The sequence below is a fragment of the Populus euphratica genome, unplaced genomic scaffold, assembly GCF_000495115.2.
Source record: "Populus euphratica unplaced genomic scaffold, PopEup_1.0 scaffold98.1, whole genome shotgun sequence".
NCBI classification, from domain to species: Eukaryota; Viridiplantae; Streptophyta; class Magnoliopsida; order Malpighiales; family Salicaceae; genus Populus; species Populus euphratica.
The window spans coordinates 549,118-575,981 of record NW_011499986.1 but is presented as its reverse complement, the minus strand read 5'-3'; the positions used below and the strand labels follow the sequence as shown (position 1 = coordinate 575,981).

At 34.5% G+C, this 26,864-nt stretch overlaps 3 protein-coding genes and 1 pseudogene across 3 annotated transcripts in view; 3 read left to right on the top strand and 1 right to left on the bottom strand.

Moving 5' to 3' along the window:
* Positions 1-620: 620 nt before the first annotated feature.
* On the top strand, positions 621-8,872 carry LOC105140148 (uncharacterized; annotated as a pseudogene).
* Positions 8,873-11,074: 2,202 nt separating this feature from the next.
* LOC105140147 (receptor-like protein kinase 5) lies at positions 11,075-12,771 on the top strand. Its single transcript, XM_011046856.1, has one exon. It carries the CDS (start codon positions 11,399-11,401, stop codon positions 12,692-12,694), a length of 1,296 nt encoding a protein of 431 aa, XP_011045158.1. The 5' UTR covers positions 11,075-11,398; the 3' UTR covers positions 12,695-12,771.
* An 8,324-nt stretch (positions 12,772-21,095) lies between these two features.
* LOC105140146 (B-box zinc finger protein 21-like) lies at positions 21,096-22,762 on the top strand. The gene is made up of 3 exons (XM_011046855.1): positions 21,096-21,524; positions 21,611-22,072; positions 22,207-22,762. The coding sequence occupies exons 1-3, from the start codon at positions 21,339-21,341 to the stop codon at positions 22,498-22,500; spliced, it is 942 nt and encodes a 313-aa protein (XP_011045157.1). The 5' UTR covers positions 21,096-21,338; the 3' UTR covers positions 22,501-22,762.
* Positions 22,763-26,213: 3,451 nt separating this feature from the next.
* LOC105140157 (glycine-rich cell wall structural protein 2-like) overlaps positions 26,214-26,864 on the bottom strand; it is a 1,025-nt gene continuing 374 nt past the window's right edge. Inside the window, exons 2-3 of the mRNA XM_011046866.1 lie at positions 26,765-26,862; positions 26,214-26,719 (exon numbers count right to left, since the gene is read on the bottom strand). Of these exons, the coding sequence (XP_011045168.1) occupies positions 26,579-26,719; positions 26,765-26,862 (239 nt within the window). The 3' untranslated portion in view covers positions 26,214-26,578. The remainder of the gene's footprint in view (positions 26,720-26,764; positions 26,863-26,864) is intronic.

Here is a 26,864-nt window from a genome sequence, read left to right as displayed (position 1 = left end):
TTCCAAAATAAAACTCATAAATCCCACAAAGCCATCCTTCCTGTCAAATTTATTCTCATGAGATATATATAGGCAGTTTAATATTTTTTTCAATTTACTTCATAATGTATTTTTCATGATGATTTTAATTTGAAAAATATTTTAATATAAAAATAAAACAATTTTTATTTCTTTTTTTCTTCAACATCAAACGTTACTTAATTATTCCAGAATCCAAGAGAAATTCAATTGCCTTTTGAATCACAGAATAAAAAAGAATAAATAAATAAAATCAAATGCCGTTATTTTCACATGCTAACAGCAAAATCTTTCTGCCCCCACATCCCGTAATTCAGTTGGACACAACTACCCTCCAATATAATGTGAAACAACAAAAGGCATTTTTATTCCGGCTCTGAATGGAAACATAAAAATCCCAGTCGCCGCCTCCTGCAGCCAATTATTAAGAGTATTTATTACTGATATCAAGTGTTTTTAAAAATAATTTTTATTTAAAATAATTTTTATTTTTATTTTTGATATTAACAAATTAAAATAATTAAAAAATAAGAAAATAAATATTTTAAATAAATATTTTTAATTTTTTTTTAAAGTGTTTTTAAAAAGCAGAAATAAAAGCGCTATGAATTTAACTAATGTTCAACTCGCGACTGACCACAGCCGTTTCCAGTGACAGCCCACCATCACCGAAAGAGCAAGCGGTGGAAGGAACGAAAACGGTGGTTGTCAATTCTTGTCAAGGGTAGTTCCGTCAAGTTCACTTAATTCTCAAGGATTCCTCTTTTCAGTCAAAAGGTCAAACCCCAAGTAACAATTTCTGCTCGCGACAATTAGCAAAGTTTCCCAGTTTTCCGTCACCTGAGAAAACAATAGTTGGCTCACACGCCCTATCACCGACGTTACTTTCATGGGTTTTTCATGAAATCTCCAGTGACCTGAAAGAGCCGGCACGACGCACCAGCAAGAACCAGACTTCCTTCACTGTCCATGTTTCAATAAAAGAAAAGCCTTTTGCTGCTGCTTCTTTTGCATGTTTATTCTTTAGTCATGGGAGCTCTTGGCCCTGTCTCTCCTTGGACGCCAGGGGATGACGTTTTGTTGAGAAATTCTATCGAGGTATTTTTTTTCTGTATCATTTATCCTTTCTCTGTCACCAATTCTTTGTTAATAGTTTTTCTTTTAAAAATTAATAAAACCCATTATTTTATATTTGTTCAAGTAAATATTTTTGTTGTTATTTTTGTAATGTTGGGTTTCTTTCTTAAAACAAGATTGTTATGTTTCGCATGTTTTTTCTCTAAAGATAATGATTTTAACAAGGGCGTGCTTGATAATGTTGAGAAGAGAATCTGAATTCGAACTTAGAAATATGTTAATGTAATCAGTATGAGAAGATATATGAAACTGAAAGAGAAAGGGATGTATTTATAATAGTGTTCTTGACTTGTAACTGGACAATATATTCTTCAAGGCTATCAGAATGGAAGACTGTAGCTCGTGTGAGTTCCAATTTTCTTAATGATAAACGATGAGGGTCAGGTTGTCAGGTTCTCCTTTCTTAATTTCTCATTTTCTCGTGCTCAGTGAGTAACTAATGATATCCTATTGGTTACTCTGGACTCAGTTTAAAGAAATATATAGATACAAATAGAAGAGATAAATACTAGTTTAAGATATTTTTATTCCTTTTGTTGAGGGAGTCATGAATTTTATTCTTTCTCCTCTTTATATCTCTTTTTTTCTTCAAAGTGGTCCAAAGTGGACCAGGAGGGCCCAGAGTAACTAATGAGATGTTACTAATTACTCCCGGTGCACCATAAAATTTTCCTTGCTTTCCATGTATGCTGATTCTGGTGATTATGATAATATATGTGGTTTCAGTGACTGTGATTCTGGTGGTTATGATAATCTATGTGGTTTCAATCACCCTGCGATAGCTGTTAATAGAGGCATTGGGAGTAAGGTATAAGCCAAGATATATATCTATAATGCTCCATTTTGTATGTAAATTGAAGAAAGAAATCCTTCATAAGCTAGTGCAAAAGGGGGCACTGAGAGTGAGTGAGTGGTATTACCAAAACCAGAAAACATTAACGGTGACGTGTATGACCAACACTGATTATTCGTATGACCTCGTATAAGTATTTTAAGAAGAGAAATTTCGGGCGTTCGTGAGAGAGAGGTATTGCAATCTTTTTATTCTGGATGTGGTCTATGTGCTGTTATTAGCAGACATTAGTGAGGGTAAGAGGGAGAACATCCATGGATATGCCAAGAGGTATTGGGAGTCAAAGCTTACGTTCCTTGTTATTTTTTCTTAAACTGTATAAAACTAGATACCATATATTGGAAAACATAGAATACTAACTCGAAAACATGAAGATTTAGGTTGCAGTTGTTGGCTAGGATGTCTGTGTGAACCGGTGCATTTGTAATTGCTCACAATGCACACCAGAGGATTTTTACCATGGATTCTTTTTGCTTGCAGTGTAAGACAATATAGTTATTATTGACCGGGATAATTTTAGTTCTTCATCTGCTAGTAAGAACCATTGCCTGATTGCTCTCTTTCTGTTAATCTTTTTGAATATCTGTGTGTTTATTAGACTGCTTATAGTTAGCAGCATGTGGATTTTAGCAGTTGTCCATTTTTTTGTGCTACTTAAGACTGAAATGACATACCATGCATGGCATATAAAATTTTTCATCAATTGGTGCCTGGCACAGCTTCTTCTTCATCTTTTCTTTTTTGTTGTTGTTGCAGGGTCGGGTCATTGGTTTGCTACTATTATGTAATTAAACATCTATTGTTAAAGATTGTTGACTTTTGCTCAGTGTGATTGTTTTGGGAATTCCTTTTTATTTTTGTTTCTTACTTATGTTTTGCAGGCTGGTGCTTCCTTGGAATCGCTGGCAAAAGGTGCGGTGCAATTTTCTCGAAAATTCACTGTTCTAGAAATACAAGATCGTTGGTATTCTCTCCTTTATGATCCAGTTGTTTCTGCTGAGGCTGCTTTTCACATGACTGAGTTTGAGCGTTCTACATCAACTCTTCCGTCAAAATACAGCAGAGCTGGAAATTCAAAAGAAAATAAATATTTTTCAGGGAAGAGGAAAACTGAAAGTGTTCATAGTTGTTACTATGCTCTACGTAAAAGAATTTGCAGTGAACCATTTAACTCCATGGATTTGAGTTTTCTTGTTGGCCCCAATAATAGCAATTATGCTGGCAATGAATATGAGCAGTTATCCGGACAATGCACTCTCGGAGATCCAGTTACAAATCACTTTGTTCATCAGGAATCTAATTTAGACATCATGCATCATGCTTTTGCAGAAATTATGGATGGTGATCCTGCCCATGCCTTTGATACTCAATTCCAGAATACATTTCAAGAAGACTATCCAATGGAGCAAGACAATATACATGAACACATTCCCCGTATACTTGGAGAGGATCTGTCTAACACTGAAAGCAGAACTGTGGTTAGGGAATTCAGTCAACAATTGCCAGTGAATGATGATCTAGTACATGGGTGCTCCAACTTTGATGGAAAGGAAGTCCTTCAGTCACCAGTTCCAGATCGCGGCTCGTCATTTCACAATTTGGAGTACCCATCTCCGCTTCATGAGATGCCAATGTGGAGAATGGATGAGGTGATTTCAGCCCCTTATATTCCAAATAATCTTGGATTATGTGTCAAAGATCTGCACCCAGGAGATACCTTTTCACTTCTTGATGATGGTGGCATTAAGAATAGATGTTTGACAGAATATGATGATCTCCATGAAGACTCAAAGTTAAAAATGGAAATGCTGACTGATGTGCCACAAAATTCTTCTCACAGTACAGAAGATTTTCTGGCTGAACTAACCAATTATTTTTCAAATGATGAGGAAGGGTCAGGTGTGGATGTTGATGGAAAAGATTTCAGTACTGATCCTTACATTGCTTGTCTCAATACAATTTTATTGAGTTCACCTAATAGTGAAAATGAAAATCACATGCCCAGTGTAACTGAACCAGAATCATCAATATCAGCAGACTGTCTGAAAAATAACTCTGGTGTGTGTCCTGGAAACTTATGGGAGGATAGGGGGTCTCACTACAGTGTTGATGTAGTTTGTAATTCTGAGATGCAGACTGTTTCATCTACATCAGTTCTAGACGCTCATCCTGAGGTGAAAGATGGGGTTATTTGCTGTGTGCTAAACACCGAGGACACAGAGATCCCATGCAATGGTGATATACTCTTCCCCACCAAGTGGCACCCAAGTTCAGCTGCCTCCTTAGCATCAAGAAGTTCTCAAGATGCTGGCAAACCAAATTCTTTATTTGTTAAGGAATTACCAAGTAATAAAAAAAGTGGTGGAGTTCCAGTAGTGGTGCATAGGGATCTAGATAATCTTCGACAACCACGCGCATCTTCTCAGATGACCAGATTACAGGTGATGCCAGAGCATGGTCTACTCCGTCCTGCAGGTGATCATGTTTTGAAATTTGAGTTGCCCAGCAGTGAAGCCACTCACAGGGGTGGTGCTGGTTTTGCTTCTGGTGGTTCAACTCAATTTAATTCAGCAGACACCGAGATGGAAACTCTTGTTCCTGCTAAAGTGAAGGAAGAAACTACAGAAACCCCACTGGTGAAGTATATGAATCATGATTCAGCAGATTCTTTAACAGAGAAACTGGATTTCGTTTCTGATTGATTTAAATATCCCCAGACAAATGTGTCTGCTGTTAAACAGGCAGAGGATGCTCCAGATGGATTTCAAAATCATCAAGCATCACATATGAAAGCGGGCTCGTCAGATATTGCTGCTTCAGAACTAGTGGAAAACCATCCAGTATCAGATCCAGCTGAGCCACCTATCCAGAGTGATGATGATGTGCCGTATTTTTCAGACATTGAAGCAATGGTAACCATACACTAACCTTCAAACAGATCGGTCATTATTGGGTTTCTTTTGACCATTTCTCCTCTTTTGTTTTTTATAATAAATATTTGCAATTCCACTTGTTATCAGATACTTGATATGGACTTAGATCCACATGACCAGGATTTGTATTGCAGTGAGGAAGGTAACATGCAGTCTGCTTGGTACCCAGCAATTATTTTTCTTATGTATGGATCCACTGGAAACATTCCACAAGCTTTGCAATAATTCTCTGTACCCTGTTAGTCCTTGCCATGCTTGAAATCTGTTATCGCATGATGATACACCCTGCTGCTAATCTTTTGCATCTTGGGGTTGGGGATGTTCTTACAAATCTCTAGCATTATTCTGCGTATCTGTTTTTCCCTTTTATTTTTAATTGCCCGTTGCCTTTTTTTCTTGAAAATAAATGCTTTATTAGATCATAGATGCATACAGTAACTTAGACAGGTATGTATTAGTTAATCACATTATACGTGTAATGTTGTTTTGAATTTCTGACACAATGAGAGCAAAATTAAGACAATCTCTATGCTGTTGTAATCTGCACAGCAATGAAAATACATTATATGCTGCCTGCATTGATAGTTACTTTGATTCGATTGAAGTTCTATCTCAGTATTCATAACTGGAATCATTGCAAGATATCACATATTCTATCATCTGTGTGTTTGTGCTCGCCTTAGTGCATGCGTGTTTAATTGCACATGTTCTTGTGCTTTATATTAATATCTTCAACTGAGTTTATTGACATACATTTGAAAAGTAATGTACTGTGTACGTGCATTGTATCTAAGCATGGCATATAAGTTTCGATTGTTCTCTGCAGTCTCAAGATATCAGCATGAGGACATGAAGAGAGCAATCATAAGGCTGGAGCAGGGTGCTCGTTCGTATATGCAAAGATCCATTGCATCTCATGGAGCATTTGCAGTTATGTATGGTCGCCACTCAAAACATTATATTAAGAAGCCTGAGGTATTTCAAAGCTGCAAACTTACTTGATTGCTTACTATGTTGGGTATTTGCTCTAAGGAGTCCTGTTCTTTTTAATTCCTTTGTACTTTGCCTCGCGTACAAAACCACAACTAGAGCTATAACTTTATATATGGACTCAATGCTCATCCAAATTATGTATCTGGAGCACTAATTGAGTGGTAAAAGTAAATTATCTGGACAGTTTGGTAATTTTGTATGATAGATATTAATGTCACACAACTTAGGGGAAATGTTGTTCGCACACCTCGTTTGGTGCTCTGGTTCCTTTTATCTCATTTGCAAATTCAATCAAGATGAAACAGTAAACTTGTCAAGAGAATATTCTTACTGCATTCTGTTTTAAGAATTATTGTATCAATATCAATAATAATGTGAATAATATTTGTATGTATATATAAACTACACTGACAATCTGAGATGTTCTTATTGTTTAATCATCTAAAAATTATGTAAAATAATGAAAATAATGTTCTATACAAATACAGACATGCATGGCATTCTTTTTAACATCTAACATAAATATTCATCTATTATCCAAAAGGGACAGAAACCAAGAAATAATGAACTTCTGTAATTGATCATGTTATTTTCAATTGATTGGATGCAAATGTTAAGTAAGCTTTTAAGTGAATAATAAAAAAAAATACTTTGGGGCAAGTGGTTTGGAACTTTTGGATGATTTTTTTGCAATACATAGACCTGGGTTCCACATGAAAGAAAATATCAAAATTGTCAGCTATCGGTAAGGTTAATTTGGAGATTTCCAGTGGGTATTTAAGTCATTTTATGAATCTTGTTGTTCGGTAACAAATCTTTGTGCGTGAATAGCATTTCCTGCTAGTTAGGAGTAGGAGATTATGTTTCTTTTTCTTTTTAAATCTAAGACTATGGAACATCAATAAGATGCCGTTTTTTGTAGGGAGCTTAAATTCTGAAGCTAAATATAATGTTTGACAGCCCATAAAGCTAAGAATTCATGTCTTGGGTTGGCAAGTAGGATTCAAGTGGATGTGAATTTTCTTGTGACCATGCAGGTGTTACTTGGTAGAGCAACAGAAGATGTTACTGTCGACATTGACTTTGGAAGGGAAGGCCGAGCTAATAAAATATCTCGACGGCAGGTGAGATCTGTCCAAGTTTATTGATGAATTTTAATGGTACTGTTATTGGCTTATTCTCGTTTTCTTTTTGTGTCCTAAAGGTTTTAGAATTCAGAAAGTTTTTTTGTTGTTCTTTTTGTAACTTCAAGGATTTGCTGGGTTTCTTTGAAACATCTTGCCAGCATTTACTAACTCAACAAGCTGGTAAATTAAGAGAATTTGCATGTTAAAGAGTCATGAAAAGTGGAAATTGTTTATTAAATATGGATTAAGATAGGTTGAAATTGATGATGGTATTTACATTTATTTTTTTAAACAAAATTTGTAATAGCAATGCAAAATTACATGAAAACCAAACTTGTGATTACCTTGCTGGCCATTCAAGAATACATGTGGGAGTTCTCGATCTTGAAGTGCTGTAAACCAAAAGATTCGAGTAAAGTTTACTCAAGTTGTAGTGGCCGAAAAGAATGAAGTAATCTTTTTGAATTTAGCCTCCCTTGGCTCCATCATGCACACCACGCTTTCTCCCTTCTAAATTCAATGTCTCTTATTTTTACCTTTCTCTGCTAGTCCACTAAGGCGCCTTCTTTTTTCTTTAAGTGCATTCAACTTATTCATTTATTCTGTTTAGGCCACTATAAATTTGGACAAAAGTGGATCTTTTTATCTGAAAAACCTTGGCAAGTGCTCCCTCGCAGTGAATGACAAGGAAATAGCCCCTGGACAGAGTCTAAGCCTTACTTCTGGTTGTTTGATTGAGGTTTGTTGCAATAGGTCTTTCTTCAGCATTATGCATGGTTAATAAGATGTTCTTGTTGTGTAGAATTTCTATGTAGTGATCTATGCAATTTTATCTTTTGCTGGCTTTTTCCATGCCTGCTTTTACTTATCAGGGTTTATGCAAGTAATTTTGAACAATAACAAAATCGGCCATTTATCATGACCAAGTTAAACTTCGTGGAGATAGAATGAAGGATATGCCATCTTTCGCTAAGGCTTTTACAATGAATGAGATGACCCTCTTCATTTTGTTGGTACTGCCATCTTTAGAAAGAGTATTTATCATCTTGAATTGATTTGTCTTGAATCTTAATGTAGTTTCTTTCTTTTATATCATTCATTCACATATTGACACCCATTAGGTAAGAGCCTACTAGGTAATGTTGAGAATTTGACTGTTTCTGTATATGCACTTGTAAACTTTGTCTCTTCCTCTCTTCTTCCCAGCTGCCCTTTGTTTTTTCGCATTGTGTAAAGCCTAAATAGTTTCTTAGTGCTGTGATTTGACTACAAGATTGCACTTTATTTTTTTTTATGTGCCAACGGCTCTAGTATCACTTTTTTCACAGCCCACATAATTGACCGCCATTAAACAGCATCTGTAGGTTCCTATGGAAACCTTAAATTTGTTTTCTCCTAACATTAACAGAGGCAATTTATTTTGTTGCAATTGGACACTGGTGTCTTAATCCATGAATGGTTCTATCCTCTACATGCTTTATTCCTCAAAGTTTTATGCTTGCACTATACACCTAATCGTAAGTAATTGCTCGGTGTTTGTGATTTTGCAGATTAGGGGAATGCCTTTCACATTTGAGATAAACCAAACTTGTGTGAAGCAATATCTAGCCCAGAAGAACCAAACCCAGGAGCACCTGGTTTGAATCGCACCATGAATCAGAGCGTATTCAGAAGGTGCTAATTTTTTTCCTTGTGCTTTCTGGGTTCTTTCTGTAAGCTATGTTCAGTCTGTTGTGTGTAGATCCGCTGCCTTCGAAAGAGGGAGTAATGTTCTCTCATGTTAGAGAGGTATATTCCACGCGGTGTTTCCCGCGACATGCCATCCGTCGAATTGAATTTTTTTATTTTATGTTAAAAAATATGAAGATGTTAATGCGTTTTTTAGCATCAAAAAATTTAAATTATATGAAAATAGATTTGATATAATCTGATTAATTTAATAGATTTAAAAATAACTTGAATAATTAATAAAAATAGAATTTAACTAAAAAATAACCAAGAAATTTTTTTAAAAAAATATTGAAATGACAACATATTAAATCAACTTAAATTAACTTTAGTTAACTTGCTAAATATGCTATCTAGATTATGAGATTTTGATGATTTTATAGGAAATTTTTTTTATTAAATCTAATTTTTAATCAACTTAGTGTTGAAGGATTAAACAGAAAAAAATTAGCTAAAAAAGTAAGTTGAGGGAGCCTAGGTTAACTTGTTAAACCTGAGGCCTGAGATTGAGATAACCCTTTAAAAAAATTAAAGCAATTTATAAAATTTAGTTTACATTTAATTTAATATTGAACGATGAAATTTTTAAAAAATCAATTAAAAAAAACTCAAAAAATCACTCGAGTCAATTGAATAAACTTGTGATCCAAGTTATAAAACCAAGATAGTCTTATAGAATGCAAATTAAAATAAATTATGAAACCTAATTTTCAATTAATCTAATATTGAAGGATGAAATAAAAAAAAAATCGACTGAAAAAAGGACAAAAAACTTGAGTCAATTGGTTTAACTTGCAATCTAAGTTAAAAAACTATGATAACTCCATAAAAAGTCAATAAAAAAATTACAAAACTTGATTATTTCTAATTAATTCAATATTAAAAGGATTAAATTAAAAATAAAAAAAAAATTAGAAGCTATTACTCCACTCATAAACAATAAAAAAAATATAGAAGGAGGATGGATAAAAAAACATGAACGCATTAATATTTAGAAGTTTAATATGGATTTTATTATATCTAACAACAACAAGACTATATATAATGTATGCGACGAGTCTACTATCAAAGTGCATGCAAAATCCTAGTCAAATCCATTCTAAAGATGATAAAAGAATACTTAGATACTTATAAGGTATAAAACAGTATGGCATATGGTATAAACCAATTACAGAAGCAATATTACTTGGATACATAGACAATGATTGGGTTGGATCAATTGATGACATGAGAAGCATTTTAGACTACACATTTTCTTTCGGTTTTAGAGTATTCTCTTAGACATTTAAAAAATAAGAATCATATCACAATTAATAAAAAGCTGAGTATGTGATATTTATAAGAGCAAAAAGTCAAACTATTTAGCTTAGAAGATTACTAAAAGATATAGGAGAACACCAACAAAAATCCATAATGGTATTATGTGATAATAAGTCAATGATTATTATGATAAAAAATGATGTATTCCATAACAAGACTAAATACATATTAATTAAATATCATTTTCCATGATAAGCATTTGGCAACAAAGAAATTGAGTTTGAGTATTGAAAGACTAAAAAACAATTAACAAATGTCTTTATAAAAGAGCTTCCACGAGTCAAGTTCAAGACGCTACAAAATCAATTTAAAATATCAATTAAATATATCAAGAAAGAAAGAGTATTAAATTATTAATGTACTTAAAAAAAATCCCAGAGGTCAATTATAGAAAATACCACAAATTACAAGTTAATTCTAAGCTAAACAAAAACCATTGCTAAGCTTAAAGCCTTTGTTCTAAAACTCTCCTACTTGTATTATATTTTCTATCAAGAAAGGCTTTGGTTTGTGCATCCCACATCCTTCAACCATTTCCAAACTATAAATTAAATCCGTTTTTTACTAAATTACTACAACTTAAAACCTTAATTATCAATCTACTTTCATTTCAATTTCTAATTAGTAAAACCTCTAAATTACCTCTTAAACTACCATATCTTCTAACACTTATTCGTTACTTTTTGAAGGATAAGACTGGAAATAAACTTCAATCTCCCATCAAAGTCATTTCTCATTCTCTCAATGGACTTTCACTTTCAAAAAATTAAACTGTGCTCTCCACTTTACCTATCATATTGATTTTGTTTTGTAAGACAACAGTTCGCAAATCCTGAGCCGAAAGTTCACTGGAGAGGTTGCAATATTCCTTAATGATTTGTTGCACTGATGTACATGAAGAGTAACCCACCGGGTCAAGAGTGATCTGAGCAGAAACATGGAAAACCACCAGAACCGGCTAATCAATTTCTTTATCTATGGGATTCTCCTTTTCTTTTTTTAATGTACTCAGTTCATGCTGAGTCAGAGGATCTCACATGGGACCCTGCTACATTCCTTGTAGTCAAGTCCAACGGTTTGAATATGACTGATGGCCGTTGTCATATCTCACAACTCTATATATCTAGTTTCTACAAAATAAGGAGTCCAAAAACCCAATTCGTGCAGCACAATCGAAGTATCTTGCTCTCTAGTTTCTACTTACTGCTTCCCTGCACAACCTTCTAAACCCAGATCCAACATTCACTCACTTATTTCCCTATCTACGTTTATCTAGTCACTCTGTGAAAATGTCAAAAAGCATATGCAATCTCAACCTTTCTCTACAGTATCTCCTTTTGATGATCACTTTGTTGTTGCTTAAAGTAGATTCAAGAACGCACCCTGGAGACATACGAGTGCTCAAGGATCTAAAACATGGGTTGCACCCCGAGTCCATAGCTCCCGGATCTTGCTTGAGCTCGTGGGACTTCTCAGTGGATCCATGCGACCATATCTTCAGTGACAGATTCACTTGTGGGTTCAGGTGTGACAGGTTTGCTTCTGGTTTCTTCCGAGTCACTGAGATAACTCTTGACCCAGTGGGTTACTCTGGTTTACTCTCTTCAACCACCTGGAATCTGCCTTACTTGCAAACTCTTGATGTATCAGACAACTCCTTCTATGGCTCAATCCCAGACTCACTTTCCAACCTCACTCGGCTCCGTCGACTGAGTCTCTCAATGAACTTGCTTTCTGGCAAAATGCCCGTCTCTCTCGTGTCTCTAGCCCACCTCGAAGAGCTTTATCTTGATAACAATAGTCTCCATGGATCCATACCATCAAACTTCAACTCACTGGTAAGCTTAAAAAGGCTTGAAATCCAAGAAAACATTCTCTCTGGCGAGTTTCCTGATCTGGGTGCTCTCAAAGACCTGAATTATCTGGATGCTAGTGATAACCAAATATCTGGTGAAGTTCCCTCAACACTACCGGTGTCTCTTGTTGAGCTATCTATGCGAAACAACAACTTACGAGGAAAGCTACCTGTTAATGTAGGCGATTTGGAGTTCTTACAGGTCTTGGATCTTAGTCACAACAAGTTATCCGGTCCTATTTCATCAGTTCTTTTTGACCATCCTTCTCTTCAACAACTTACCCTTTCCCATAATAATTTCACGTTCCTGCAAGTTCCAGGTACAGTGGGTCTAACTAGCAAGTTAATAGCTCTTGATTCGAGCTACAATGATCTTAGAGGCATATTACCAGGTTTTTTGTGTTCTATGCCGAAGTTGTCATCTTTGTCTCTAGAGAATAACAAGTTTACAGGAATGATACCATCCCAGTATGCTTTGAAAGTGGCTGTTCCTAGGAGCAATTCGTCCTCGTTGGAGAGGCTATTATTAGGTGGGAACTACTTGTTTGGTCCAATTCCAAGTGCTCTGATGGGTTTAAAACCGGGTTCCGCTAATGTGAGTTTGGTGGATAATTGTTTGTATAGGTGCCCTGATACCTTCTTCTTTTGTCAAGGTGGGAATCAGAAGTCATTAGTGGACTGTAAGAAGAGATTTGATACCGTGATCCCTTGGATTAGAACCACAAACTAACCAGATTTGTATGATAATACAATATTTTCCTCTAAAGTTTTATCTCCATTTTTCTGGTTTTTATTTAAAAACTTAAACAGAAGTTTTAGCTAGCACTTTTAAAAGAAAATAGATTATTTTCTGCACCATGCCGGGCTGGATTATTTTTTTTTATGTGAAAAAATATTCATCATGTTGTTAATGTATTGATTAATTTAGTCTGATCTAATTAATTTGATATGTTTAAAAATAATATGAATGATCGATAAAAATATAATTTGATTTAAAAAATCAAAATACATCTATTTTTTTTAAATATTAAAAAAAATATATAATAAATTAACTCGAGTTAACATATTAAATATTCTATTGCTCGGATCATAAAACTTTAATAACGTATAAAAAAATAAAAAAAAGTCATTAAATTCAATTTTCAATCAAACCAATATTAAAAAATAAAAATAAAAATAAACTAAAAAAATAAGTAAAATTAACCTGAATTAACATGTCAAATGTGGATTATGAGATCAGGATAATATTATAGCAAAAAATAAAACTTAATTATTACTTAACTTGATATTGAATGATAATTTTTTAAAAAATAATAAATTAAAAAAACACAAAAAACCACCTAAACCAATCAACCAAACTTGTAACCTGGGTCATAAGATTGAAATAACTTCATAGCACGCAAATTAAAATAAATTATGAAGGTTAATTCAAAAAAGTCAACTAAAAAAAAAATTAAAAAAAAAACTCAAGCTTATCAGCTTAATCTGTGAACTGGATTATAAAATCGTGATAATCCCACAAAAAATAAATAAATAAAATTATAAAATTTAGTTTTCAATCAACCCAATGTTAAATAATTAAATTAAAAAAATTAAAAAAAAATTCAAGTCATCCTTGTTAACTTATAAAACTTGCAATTTTAATCATAAGATGGTAGTAATTTTATAAAAAATAAATTAAAAAATAATTATGAAGTTCATAATAAATCTATTAAATAAGATGTTGAAAAATAAAATAAAATAAAAGAAATTAAAAGAAAAAAGTCCTTAAATTTTGAGAGCTTTAGTTAAAAGAACCTTGACATTTCATTATTTATTCCTACAGTAAAATACCAAGACAATTTAGTATATGTTACATTAAATAATAATAATAAATAATATTGTTTCAAATCTTCTGAAAACGAAGATTTGGCATCCCATGTCTATCTCCTTCGCTCTTGAAAAACGACAAGTGAAATGTTCTCTATCCAATCCCACTTTGATGCATCATCACCCCTCACCTATAATATGTTTAATCAGTCTGTGCCTCTGTGCTGCACTGCGCATGCTTGCTAATTTCAGCTGAATGGGCTAGTGGGTGTTGGGCTCCATCGAAGAATTCTTTATTTTCTCTCATCAGGATTCGATCAGGTTGTTAATATTCTGCTTCTTTTTTCTTTTTTTTTTTTATTTACCTTGGGTGTTCGGGTCAGCTTAGGCGCACCACGACTAATCCCCATATGTTTTTTTTAGATTAACGTGGATGTTCCAGTCAGCTTGCACGCATCATGACTAATTCTACGGATCCTGAAGTTAACGACCATGTAAACCTCCAGTGGCCATCATATGAGCAACCAAGGACTCAAACCTGAGACCACATAAAGAGTAAATCTCTTGATCCCAAGTCCTTACCACTTGATCATCATCTAAATGATTTTCTTTTCTTTTTTTTAATATGATTGGTTGGTGTTTTCTGCTAGGGTTTCTGTGCAAAAACATTGTTTAAGGTGATCTAGATCCAAGTTACTTCTTTCTTCTTTTTTTTTTTTTTAACATGGTTGGTGTTTTCTGCTAGGGTTCCTGTGCAAAACATTGTTTAAGGTGATCTAGATCCAAGACTATTAATAGTAAAGCATTGTATTTATCAGTGAATAATATCCTCTTGTATTATTTTTTATAGCGATGTACTTTACGATGGTACTGATACCTTGTCTCTTAAATCGTAGCTCCTCCATGTGCCCTTCTTTTATAACCTGCATGGTCATTTAAAAACCCGAACATGGCCACTCCTTTATGTCCATCACTAGGGCAGTTTTCTCAATTTGTGCTGCAGAGTTGAATCATTCAACTGGAATTCTCTTCCCTTTCAGACGTTGGTTTAGAATTCGATGCTCCCTAGAACTAATTAGTGTGGTACCGTTGGGAACTGTAATATTGGGACCAGAACATGGGACTCTTGGCCTTTAGATTTGATATCCATTCCATCAAGCCTAGCTGTTTAGACCACCCCCACCACGCCCTAGGCAAGCTGACTATGACCATCTGGGTTAAAAACATCAAGATGCTAATTTCTTATGAACTCAGTCAGTTCTCAGAATCACTTCAATACCCGGAATCAAGTCATGGGCTAGGCCTGACAAAGATGCTGGCTAGGCTTGACGAAAATAATCATCTGCCAATCCTTTACAAAACTTTATTTTTTTTACATCGATTTTTTGGGCCACCCAGTGTTTTGTTGGCATTGATGTTTTCACGTATCAGTAGCCATTAATTTCGTGGAACAACTGAGATCAACTTCTCCAGAGAATAAGTGGTTCTTTCCATTGCTGTTGTTTTTTGTGCACTACTTAGTAGCAATAAAAATGCTAAATAACCTTCGATCGATGCAGCCTGGCGCCAGTGCCTGGGTTTGAATCACTCACATAGCAGACGATATTAAGACATCTACATGCATGTCATGACCCGCCTGTGAGCATTTTTTGATTTTTCTAGACGGGCAGCAGGCTGGATCATCTCATTCTGTGGTAGCTCGGGCCTTGCAGTGCTGAGATCTGAGCATGAGGTGATCAAATCTCCTTACTCTTGAAACCATTTCTTAACCAAAGGTATTCCCGCAGTTTCGAGCCCACAATGATTGAGGTTTCTATCAATTACTACTACGTACTGTGTATCACAGGAGTTGGTATGGTAAATATTCTCCTCTTAGCATAGTTCCGACTACACATGCAAGCATATTGGCCACTCGATTAAATACTCCGCCCACGTCTTCATAGAAATCATCTGTCCCAATCGATATTGACCATTTGCACCTTGGCAACTCTATGAAGCACTCTGCTGGAAATGACCTTTATTGTTTCTTTACATGTTTGTGGCAGAAGGTTTGCTGTGTTAGGAGAGCCAATTATTTCTCACATGTGACAGTGAGCTGTTTTGACTTGTACGCTCGAAGCTACCACGTACTACAGAGTTGATTAGTTGATCTTGATGCAGCTTTTAATATGGAATTAATTTGCGGCCTCTCTATTAGTGGTTGGATGGATCCAGGCTCGATACAGAGTTTCTCCACTCGAATCCAGCTTGGTGGTGTAATAAAAGCATACCAAAATGGATTCATTATTCAAACATCTTTGTATTTACAGAACTTGTCTACTTGATAGAGTAAGCAGCATGTTTGTCTGGTATTGTGATGGTGGTGTAAGCCTATTTCTTTGGCATATTGGTAAAAACCATCCTTGAAATGGTTTTGCCATAACTCATAAAAGCTTGGGCATTTTGAGTTTTGACGCGTCAGAAAAGCTTGCCATGCCAATCCTTGAAATGATTTTGATTGAAGAGACAAAAGCAAAAGCATAAATTAAATTTATGATCTTTATTATAATTTTGAAGTGAATTTTTATGCTTTTAATTTTAAAATGTATAAAAAGACATACCCTTTGTATCCTCATTGCCTTAGTAGTAGAAAAGGATACCGTCTCACATGAGTTTTAATCCGTCATCTTCCCTACAAGGTGACTTTTCCAATAACAAATTAAACTGTGTCATTTTAGTTCGATATTGGTCCAAATTAAACAGAGAATACCTAGTGACGTATGAAAATTAGTTGTATGTCCATATGTAGACCTAACCAATCAAATGGAATATTGGAGCAATGAATTCCATCCTTATAATTGGTAAGAGTGATATCAGGAACTTGGAGAGTTAACTTATAGCTGCACAACCACTGAGGGAGGCGAAGAGACTGCCATAGCGAGGTATAGCTGCAAAGTGTACAGAATCAAATACCATAATCCATAGAAATCCCTTAGATTCTGTCTAGCAGTAGACCTTACCGGACTCATCCAATGTTCATTATTGTTGACGATGGTGAGGAAACTTTCCGGCAGCAAAGAGTTTGTTCCCCATACCTTGTCAGTTCTAGAATATTATTGTTACTGCTTAATGAATATGTAGTGTTCATCCCCACCCTCCCACTCCCACAAAAGCCCATACTTTCCCAGCCAACCCTAGATTTCTTGTGCAGTACAATTCCTTCCTTCCATACTCGGTTAATTATATTATACCCCATCATTTCCCAGCATGTTAACTTTCTTCTCCCTCCCTCCCTCCCTGCATCGATGTACAAACTTGATAGTAAATGCATGTCAGGGGATTGAGCTTTCAATGATGGGGACCATATTTCAACGATATACTTCCAAGTTTCTGAATTGATACGTTATAACCATTGGCGGGCAGTTTCAATGAAGTAGAAAACAAGATAAACAGTAGACATTTTTTTTTTTTAGATTAACGTGGGTAAGCTTACCCACGCCACAATTACCGTGAGTGTCCAAGCCACCAACAGTAGACATTATTAGTCGGTGACTGTTGGATGTTAAGTACTTTTCATATACATGAATCCCTCAATATTATACCACCATGCCAACTAACATTAAATAAATGTGTTAGTGACTTCAAGTTGTCTGGTGTTGCTATTATTTTATATATATTTGCCAATCATTTCGAACATGAAATAACTTTGAAATTATTATATATTATCACGGTGTGATGATATGACTCGTTGATTAAACATGATTATTACTTTAATTTCTATGTTACATCAACTCTTGCTTTGTTATGGCACGTCCTCTCTCATCTTTATTTCACATAAGCCAAAGCGAATTTTGTTATAAATTAAAATATTCAAAGATAAGAAAATATCGAGAAGATTTTCAAAATACATTATTTTATCCATCATAAAGCTATTAACTTACCCTAGTATTACTAAACATGAGTAATAAATGGGAAATTTATTCCTTTCAAATTGAAAAAAAAAAACTAGAAAATCATAGTAATATAGCATATGAAAAATTACTTATGAAAATTATTTATTTTCTAAAAAAAACTTCGCATCGTTATTTCAGAAATCCTCTAGCAAAATCAATATTAAAAAAAAAGTTAATACATTTATAAAAGACTCTTATTATTATGAGCTGAGAATATTATTCAGTAATAAATTCTTTCAGAAGTGGTGGGAAATTTTTTTTTAAAAATCTCATAAAGTCCTGCTACACTTTTAAGTATATATTAGGTAACATCTAAGCATACATTTATCTGTCCTTGTCCCAGGGCCTAGGGTACAGATTCGAGTCCATAATACCGTCCAGATGAACGAATTAGGATCCAAACATGATTAAAATATTCGCGTCTTATCACTGCACTGTGATGCCGACAACTCTTTTTTGCCCTTGTTACGTTACATTTCAACTTTCTTAGAGAGATGGAGAGAGAGTGTAGCATCATTCGCTTGATCATCATATCTTTTGGACAAAAAACATGTTTTTTGTCTTTCTTGCGTCGGATTGAGCCCAGCACTGTGTTAATTCTTAATCTAGATTTATCAAATCTTTGTCACTTTAATTAGATTGTGAATCTAGTAAAAAGGGTCACATGTCAATTCACAGGTTGAGATATTCTTCATACAACAAATTAGAGTAAATAATAAGGTAAACAGGTCTTAATTTTATTTAGAGCTAATGCTACTTAGCTTAAGGGTTTTATTGAGAGTAAGAGTGGGATTGCTACTTGGGTTATTATTATTTAAAGGTTTAAATTAAAGCGAGATTATAAAAGAGATCGATTCTCAAGAGAAAAAAAAAAAAAAACTTCCAATACAAATGATTTCTCGAAAATTAATATTGAAAAAACTTGGTCCATGCACGAAAGTTGATCAAAAGAGCTAATGCTCTTGAAAGTGTTGAAGGCTGGGCTGGTTTTTCCTATTTAACTACTGATCATACATCACGTCGACTCCCACCCAATTGCATATACATTGCCCTAAATCCTTCCCGTTAAAGGAGGACATGGGAGGACGTTGATTGATCCTCCCTCTTGTATATATGTGCCATCTCAATTATATGAAGTGTGTCTGAGGTACTATAGGCTAAAAAATTAAGTGCTGATCTAATCACTAATATAAAAAAACGAAGCCCAAATACACTCAAAGAAGCAATGGAGTTTTTTCTCACTATGTATCAATTTAGGGTTACATATATTTATCGTATATCATAAACCGCTCAATTAGAGGTATAAGCCACAAACTAGCTATAACACAGGGGAAGAAAGCAACGGGACTTGATGGCTATTAGCTGACACACCTCCTCTACTTTAATTTCGAGGCAAATATAAATATTACAGAGACCACAGCTCTAGAAAAACAGTAGAGACACTTATTAATTTTAGCACCAAAGAATTGCTAGAGTTCATAAAGCACGCCTTTAAAGGCATCCCACGCTCCCCAATTACAACAAAGGGAGAGGTCCTATGTATATATAGCCCTCAGCCGGGGGTGGAGTGGAAGATATTAATTTGATCTTTCCTAGCTAGAGGGGTCAAGTTGACTTGATCGGAGATATTTCTCGTATGAGAAATATTTCACAATGATTGAAACTGAAGTTGACATCATTTAGCCTTGCTACATGTTGATCAACTGTGTGTGATTGGTAGTAGTTTTTTTTTTATTGCAAAGCTGGATAAGAAGGATATTGATGTTATAGTGGTAACAATAAAAAAACCTCTTTTCCACGATATTTTTTGTTTTGAATTTCTGAAGTTCTGAAATGGAAAGTTGTTCATAATCAATATTTCTTTTCTTAATAGAATTATATTCCAGGTTTTTTATTAAATTATATAAAGTTATTATAAAATTTTATAAAACTATAAAACTATAAAAATAATTAATATGAGATATCACTAGTTACTCTAACAACACCATAAAATTTCTCAAGATTATCATATAGGATAATATATTTTAATTTATATGGTTTTATTTATTATTACACAATCAATAACTTCAATAATTTTTAAAACAATAAAAGATAACTCTAGATTATATCCTCTCAGCAAAAAATCATCATCAACCTTAAATTGGTAAGTTTAGGAAAATAAAATTTATTGAATGATATAGTTTAAAAATTTGAACTCAAATGAGAAAACAAACCTTATTAATTAATACCTCTTAACCTAACTAGGTTTTATAATTAATGGCTTATATAAGACTAATCATAGCCTTCATATACAAAAAAAAAAAAAAAAAATCGTTGTAAATTAAGCAAGACCATCTAGTATTGTTCTAGCCAAGTTTAGCAGTCCAACTTGGTGTAAGTTAAGGCAATGTTTGTTGGTAACACAACATCTCTATGTCATCGAAACTCCTCTGATGCGTTTTTTTCCTTAACATGTACAAAATCCTGACAAGGACACCATGGGCAATCCCCGTCCCCCAGAGGGAAAAGACGACTCGAGGATTTGATGCCGCAACTAATAAAAAAAAAACCCAGCTTGGCAGAGGGGTCCTATTCTTAAACAATGGATCTCATGACCCAGCTGCTACTGTTCATGGGCCCTTTATTACAGTACTTTGTATAATTCGGATAGAAATGACAGGTACTAAAGACAATCCTTGGCTGCAGAGTTTCACAGAGCCCGGAGGATTAAAAACGGAGAAAAACTTAACCCCCAGCAACTCGTAATATACCCACATGTCTCTCTGTTACGACAAAGATACCGTCTGTTTTTTAAAACTTTTGATTTTTTTAATTTTAAATTAGTATTTTATTTAATATTTTTATTATTATGATATATTAATATTGAAAAACATATTATTTTAATATATTTTCAAATAAATAAAATTTAAAAAACAATTTATTACTCTTAAACAAACTAAAAGTGTATTATAAATAATCCTTTTATTTAATTATTTCTAAATATTTTTAAGAGGGTATTTAAAAGTGTTGCAGTACTATTTATTGTTTTTTATACTTATAATAAATATATTAAAATAATATATTTTTTATTTTTTAAATTTTTTTTACATTAAAATATCAAAATAATCTTAAAAGAATAAATTTTGGCCACCTGCCAAATTTGGTGAAACCAATTCCTTTGTTTTATAATTAAAAAAACCTCTATTTAATTAAAATATGCAAAAATCTTTTATCAATTTTTTTAAGGTTTTAGGCTCAAATAAAATCGGAAAAACCTGTTAGTTTGAGCCCAATGAATTCCCTTTAAATGAATAATAAAAAATATATATATAAGGAAAGATTTAACCGACTATTTTAAATTTAATTTGCCTATAGATATAAAAAGTAGAGTGCCCGGGCATGAATTTTAGCCGAGAAAGCGCTGATCCGGGGAACCTTCACTGTCTGTGCTTGCGTTATTGATTACTGATTTGGTTTCACCTATTCATCCACTCATGTGGTGCTCATATTATATTTATCATCTCTCTCCCTACCTTCCAAATTTTAGCCCACCCCACCGTTTCTCTTCTTATTTTTTATCCTTACCTTCTCTCTCCTCTCCCCGTAGAAGCAGATTAACTGGCTTGATCTGAACATAGAGAGAGATAATACTCGATGAAGATCCAGTGCGACGTTTGTAGCAAAGAAGAGGCCTCGGTGTTTTGCACCGCTGACGAGGCAGCCCTTTGTGACACTTGTGACCACCGTGTCCATCATGCCAACAAGCTTGCTTCAAAGCATCAGCGTTTTTCCCTTCTCCATCCTCCCTCAAAAAACTTCCCCATCTGTGATATCTGCCAGGTTTTTTTTCCCGATTTGGCTCTTTCATTATTCATTTCTTGATAAATCTTTCTGGGGTTAATTGATTTCTTGTCTACTTTTCATAGGACAAACGGGCTTTCTTGTTCTGTCAACAAGACAGGGCGATTTTATGCAGAGATTGTGACGGTCCAATACACACTGCAAACGAGCATACCCAGAAGCATAATAGGTTTCTTCTCACAGGAGTCAAGCTCTCTGCTACATCTGCTGTTTATATGTCTTCTTCTTCCTCCGTTACCAGTAGCGGCGATCTTGTTCCTGACTCCAAGTCTCAAAAACAGCAGCAGCAGCAATCAATCAAGAAACCTGTGTCTGTTGCTCCAGTGAATTCCAATCTACCTGCAGTTCCCAGTACCTCGGCAAACACAGTAATAAACAAGGATGGGGATAATTTGGTAACAAGTGATGAAGGGTTTGGTTCGACAACAAGTAGTACTATATCAGAGTACTTGATGGAGACTCTTCCTGGCTGGCATGTTGAAGAATTTCTTGATTCCTCTTCCACCACTCCCTTTGGTTTCAGTAAGGTTTGCATTTGATTCTTTCCTTCTTGGTCGATTATCTACTAATTGTTACAGTTTTCAGCTTTATCACCGAAAGGGAGAAAAAATGATTACTTTGATATCTTGCTTGAAATTTGAGAAATTTATGTGATTTGTAGATTGATGATGGTCTCTTGCCGTATATGGACACTCATGATCTTGAACGCAATATGAGTTCTTTCTCGTCAGAAAGTCTGGGGCTTTGGGTCCCCCAAGCACCAACTCCTCCTCTATGCACATCTCAACAATATAACTATCCACAATTGTTAGGGCAGAGTGGATTCAAGGAGACAAAAGAGACCACAAACATGAAAGCTAACAGAAGGTTAGCAGATGATGCTTTCACTGTTCCACAGATAAGCCCTCCATCAAATAGTGGCTCGAAGAGATCCACAAGGGCCAAATTTTCATAATCTCTTTTGATTACCAAGATCAAGGCCATATGCTCTGTAGTTTTAATCGCATGGCTTCCAGTCAAGTTTCGTTTTAGTGTTTGGGTATGAGTTAGTCTTCTGGTATATCACCAGCTTCCCTCTGCGTTCTCTATTCCAAACTGATTTATGGGTTTTGTTTGTCCTTTGTACTTGACAAGGTACAGCCATCTTCCGCAAATATGAATGAGATTTTTAGACCTTTTTTCTTTAGAATGAAAAATGACTGAGAGGGTGCTTTACACATCCTGTGTTGAAAGTGTTATTCGCTTCAAAAAGAAAAAAACATTGAATTAATATTTTTTAATAATTTTAATATCCTAATATCAAAAATTAAAAAATAAATCTTAAACAATATCTAATACCACAATCCCTTACAGTTGTTCAACCTTGCGTGCATGGAATCATGTCCTGACAAGATCAAAGATGAATGAAACGACAAATTTGTCCTTTGTCTCAAACGAATCAGGGAAGTGACAGTTCAAGAAAGATAATTATTTTTGGAAAAAAACTAGCAACTTTGAAAAAGAAATTGAAAATTAAGTTAGTAGTTAAAGCGAAAAAAGATTTAAAAATAATAATAAAGAATAACATTTTTTATTTATCTTTGAACCCTCGTCTACAGATAGAATTAGAATTTGACGGGAGGAGATAATCTAAACGGCAGCAGATTAAATAGTTTTTACAAAGACTGGAAAACTTTTTATTAATTTATCTATTCTCATTTGTGCCACCTTGTTTTTTTTTTAAATCGCCTGTATTAGTTTCGAAAAATGTTGATCTCAATAGCATTATTTATTAAGATGTGTTATTTTTCAAAAAAAGTTTCATTTGTGCCACCTTTTTTTTTTTTTAAATCGCCTGTATTAGTTTGAAAAAACACCCAGAAGAGGTCTTCATTTCTAGATTTGACATTGGAGCACTGTAGAAGGGGGCTTGGATAGAACAAGGAGAAGATAAACATGGTACGTACGATGATGATAAAGGAAGGTGATGGTGATCGGATAGGGGAGGGGATGACGAACAGTACTAAAAGTGGTCTGATCTTGTCCTCTAATGCACAATTTCATTACAAATAGGAATTTTGTTATTTGGATTCCCTCAGGGATATTCACTTAAACATCACAATTTCGGTAAAGTCTTTTCACCACAAGGAGGCGGCGGCGGCGGTGATGGTGGTGGTGATGGTAGTTTGAGTAATATGATCCCCTGGCTTGCATCATGTCTTGAAATTTGAATCAAAGTCAATTTGGTTAGGTGCTAGAAATTATCATGATCAAATCCCATCCTGAATGAACATATTCAGCCCATTTCTTAGAAAAACATAGAAGAAAAGATTGCAGCCAACAAAATCAAAGAAGTCTCCATGTGACCATAGAATCTGCAGAGAAAAAATTAAGCGTGTTTTTTTTATTGCGGTGGATTGTGTTTTTAAAAATATTTTTTTATTTAAAAATATATTAAAATAATATTTTTTATTTTAAATATTATCATGTCAAAATAAAAAAAAACACTATCTTTTTATTTTGATATTTTTTAAGTGAAACATATTTTTTAAATCTATCTAAAAATATAAGCAGGCAGTCTAGTATTTTTAAAATAGTTTTTAGATTGAAAATATATTAAAATAACTTTTTAAAATTTTATTCATTTTTAATATCTATTCATCAAAATTAATCATTAAAAAATACTAAAAATTATTAATTAAATATTTTTAAAAAACAAAAATATTTTTTAAAAATATTTTTTTTAAAAAAAAAAAGTAATGACAGGGATCACCAACTAACTCACTAAGCCAGCGTTTGCAAACGGAATCCAAGCTTAGAATAAATCCACCGTAGCAAGAATATTGTGATAGAAGTTGCTAGATGGGAAACTTTACTGTCCGATTTCGAAAAAACGACAATGATATCTAATTAAAGAGCCCTTCAAATTTATCAGTATTCCAATTTGGTTTCTATAGTTTAAAATTTCCTAATATCAGCCCTAGTGTCTTCAAATATCTCCCATATGGTCCTTGACCATCAATCATCAAACGAAATCCAAAGCAAGGGAGCCTTTTAATTTCGGTGGAAAAAAATATTGAAATTCAATTTTAGAAAAAATGGGCACGCCATTAAGTCATTTAACGACTAGGGGCCACATCATAATTTCTTAGAAACATCGGGGGGTACTACAGAGACCTAAACTATAGGGACTGAAGTGGAAAGTCGTCGAGTTTATAGGAGTGAAAATGTAGTTTATGAAAGAACACCCACGTGAAAAGGCCAGGATCCTCAATTCCAGGATCGTCAATGTTAGAATGGTAGGTGAGCGTACAAGTAGTCTAGGGTCAGTGACGTCAGCCTCGTCATGCTTCGGGGTCACCCAGCTCATATGATAACGGTGGAGAATAAGGCTTTATGTGAAGGGTTTGTTTTTTTTTTTTTTGAGATTATGTTCCGGTACATTTGAGAATTTATTTTTGCTTGTAAAATATACAATATTAATATTTTTTATGTGTTTTATGGTTTTAATATATTGATGTTAAAAATAATTATTTAAATATATTTTAAGTAAAAAAATTACTTTTAAAAAACATTTTAAATCCAAATATTAAACTATCATTTAGATTTTATTTGTGAGTGTGTTAAATGTTGTTTTTTAAATATTTTTTTTATTTTTAAATATATTAAAATAGTATATTTTATTTATAAAAATTTATATTTAACATTCATACATAAATAACGATCCGAATATATAAAAAAATAATTTTAAACTAAAAAAATAAAAAATCTTCAAAGCACCACAATGCTAAACAAACAGGACTAGACAGTGCAAACTGCGTTTCGTCTGAAAAACAACATTTTTCGATGGTTTATATTGTATGAAACGCAGTTTTCACCACCACAAGAGCACTGCATACCGGCTTTAAAAATAATAGTAATTCATTGGCTGTTTTAATTCTCGGCCGGAAGCCCTAAATTGCTCTTTGTAAAGAACACTTGCTAAATTCAACACTATTAGGTAATATGCTTGGATGGACAGAGAAACGCTATTTCACAAGTAAAAATGATAAGAATGGCTTCGAGGGTTTTTCTCTTTTTAATCCTTCGGAGAGGTCGACGAGAGTGTTGTCGTTCGCAGTCAAAGAAGAAGACACTGCTTTATTTACTTAATGTCACCGGGGGGTTCCTGAATCCTGTCCCTGCAACAGCTAGTGGTCTAATAGACAACAAAAATTTGAGTAGATTAATTCGACTTCAGCGATCCTCCATAAGACTTCGTTTCTCTATCCTAACCTTGTTCCATTAGGCTAGCTAGGTTGGGGGCGGCCCTGTTTTTGGTCACATGCTAATGTCCAAAGTGATTGTCTGTCGGCCAGTCAGTCCACCACGGACTCGCATTCAAGTTCTTATTGTCTTATCTCCGATGTCTTTGTCTGCATCTCTTTACGGCACACGCTGCTTTCTTTTAAATAAGGCCGATTCCCTTGATAACGAGTTACAGGCCTGGTTAAAATCCATAAGCGAACTTGATGAGAGCAGATCCCAGATATGGGCCAACTCTCAAGCCACCCAGAGGAAGTAGATAAGATCCAGCATCAAAGTCATATGTGGTAGCTTATGACTAATGTGCCCAAAGGATGGCCTGTAGAAAGGCTCAGTGCCGGTCCAAGTAAAGAAACTAATCTGGAAAAGGAAATGAGAGTGAAAAAAGAAAAATCATGTCCATCAGAATTCAGAAGATCATTCTGCGTCCATTTCACGTTAGCAAAATGAATCTAAACTCTCATTAGAATTTTGAAGCCATGTATCTTCGATGAATGACAGGCCATATCCAAAAGTTTCATCATCCATATGCCAAGCAGCATGCATGCATGCAACATATGGTGAGACAGAGTCATCAGGTTTTCCAACTCCGCATCAAAAACAGCATCAAGTCAATGTAAAGAAGACAGGTACAAAAATCCAAATGCCAAAAACTCTTATCACACACCACTTCGTTTACTTAAAGAGGGCACAAATCAACCTACCTAATCTGACAAACACCAAAAAGAAAGGTACTCTTTCATCAATCATCAGGGACGTCGACAATGAGCCTTGCACATGTGCTGGCAGTCGTAGAAGCAAGGGCCTCCACAATGAAGAGGGCAATCTAACCTCATGCCTTTACACCTTCCTTTACCCATGCATTGTGCAAACTCTCCGAGCTTGTAGTCCTTGTTGCTGAAAACTCTCTTCCTGTGCATCCGGTGGTTGTTAACGCCTCTGCCGCCTCCTCCTCCTCCTCCTTTCCCCTTCCCACCACAACCCCATTTATACCAACCACCACCTCCTCCTCCCCATCCCCATCCACTCCCACCT

Bases quoted from the DNA above. Each gene is read 5' to 3' on its own strand.
- LOC105140147 (XM_011046856.1), top strand. From the start codon at position 11,399: ATGTCAAAAAGCATATGCAATCTCAACCTTTCTCTACAGTATCTCCTT.
- LOC105140146 (XM_011046855.1), top strand. From the start codon at position 21,339: ATGAAGATCCAGTGCGACGTTTGTAGCAAAGAAGAGGCCTCGGTGTTT. The intron at 21,525-21,610 runs GTTTTTTTTCCC...TACTTTTCATAG, and splicing joins CCATCTGTGATATCTGCCAG to GACAAACGGGCTTTCTTGTT. The intron at 22,073-22,206 runs GTTTGCATTTGA...TGTGATTTGTAG, and splicing joins CTCCCTTTGGTTTCAGTAAG to ATTGATGATGGTCTCTTGCC.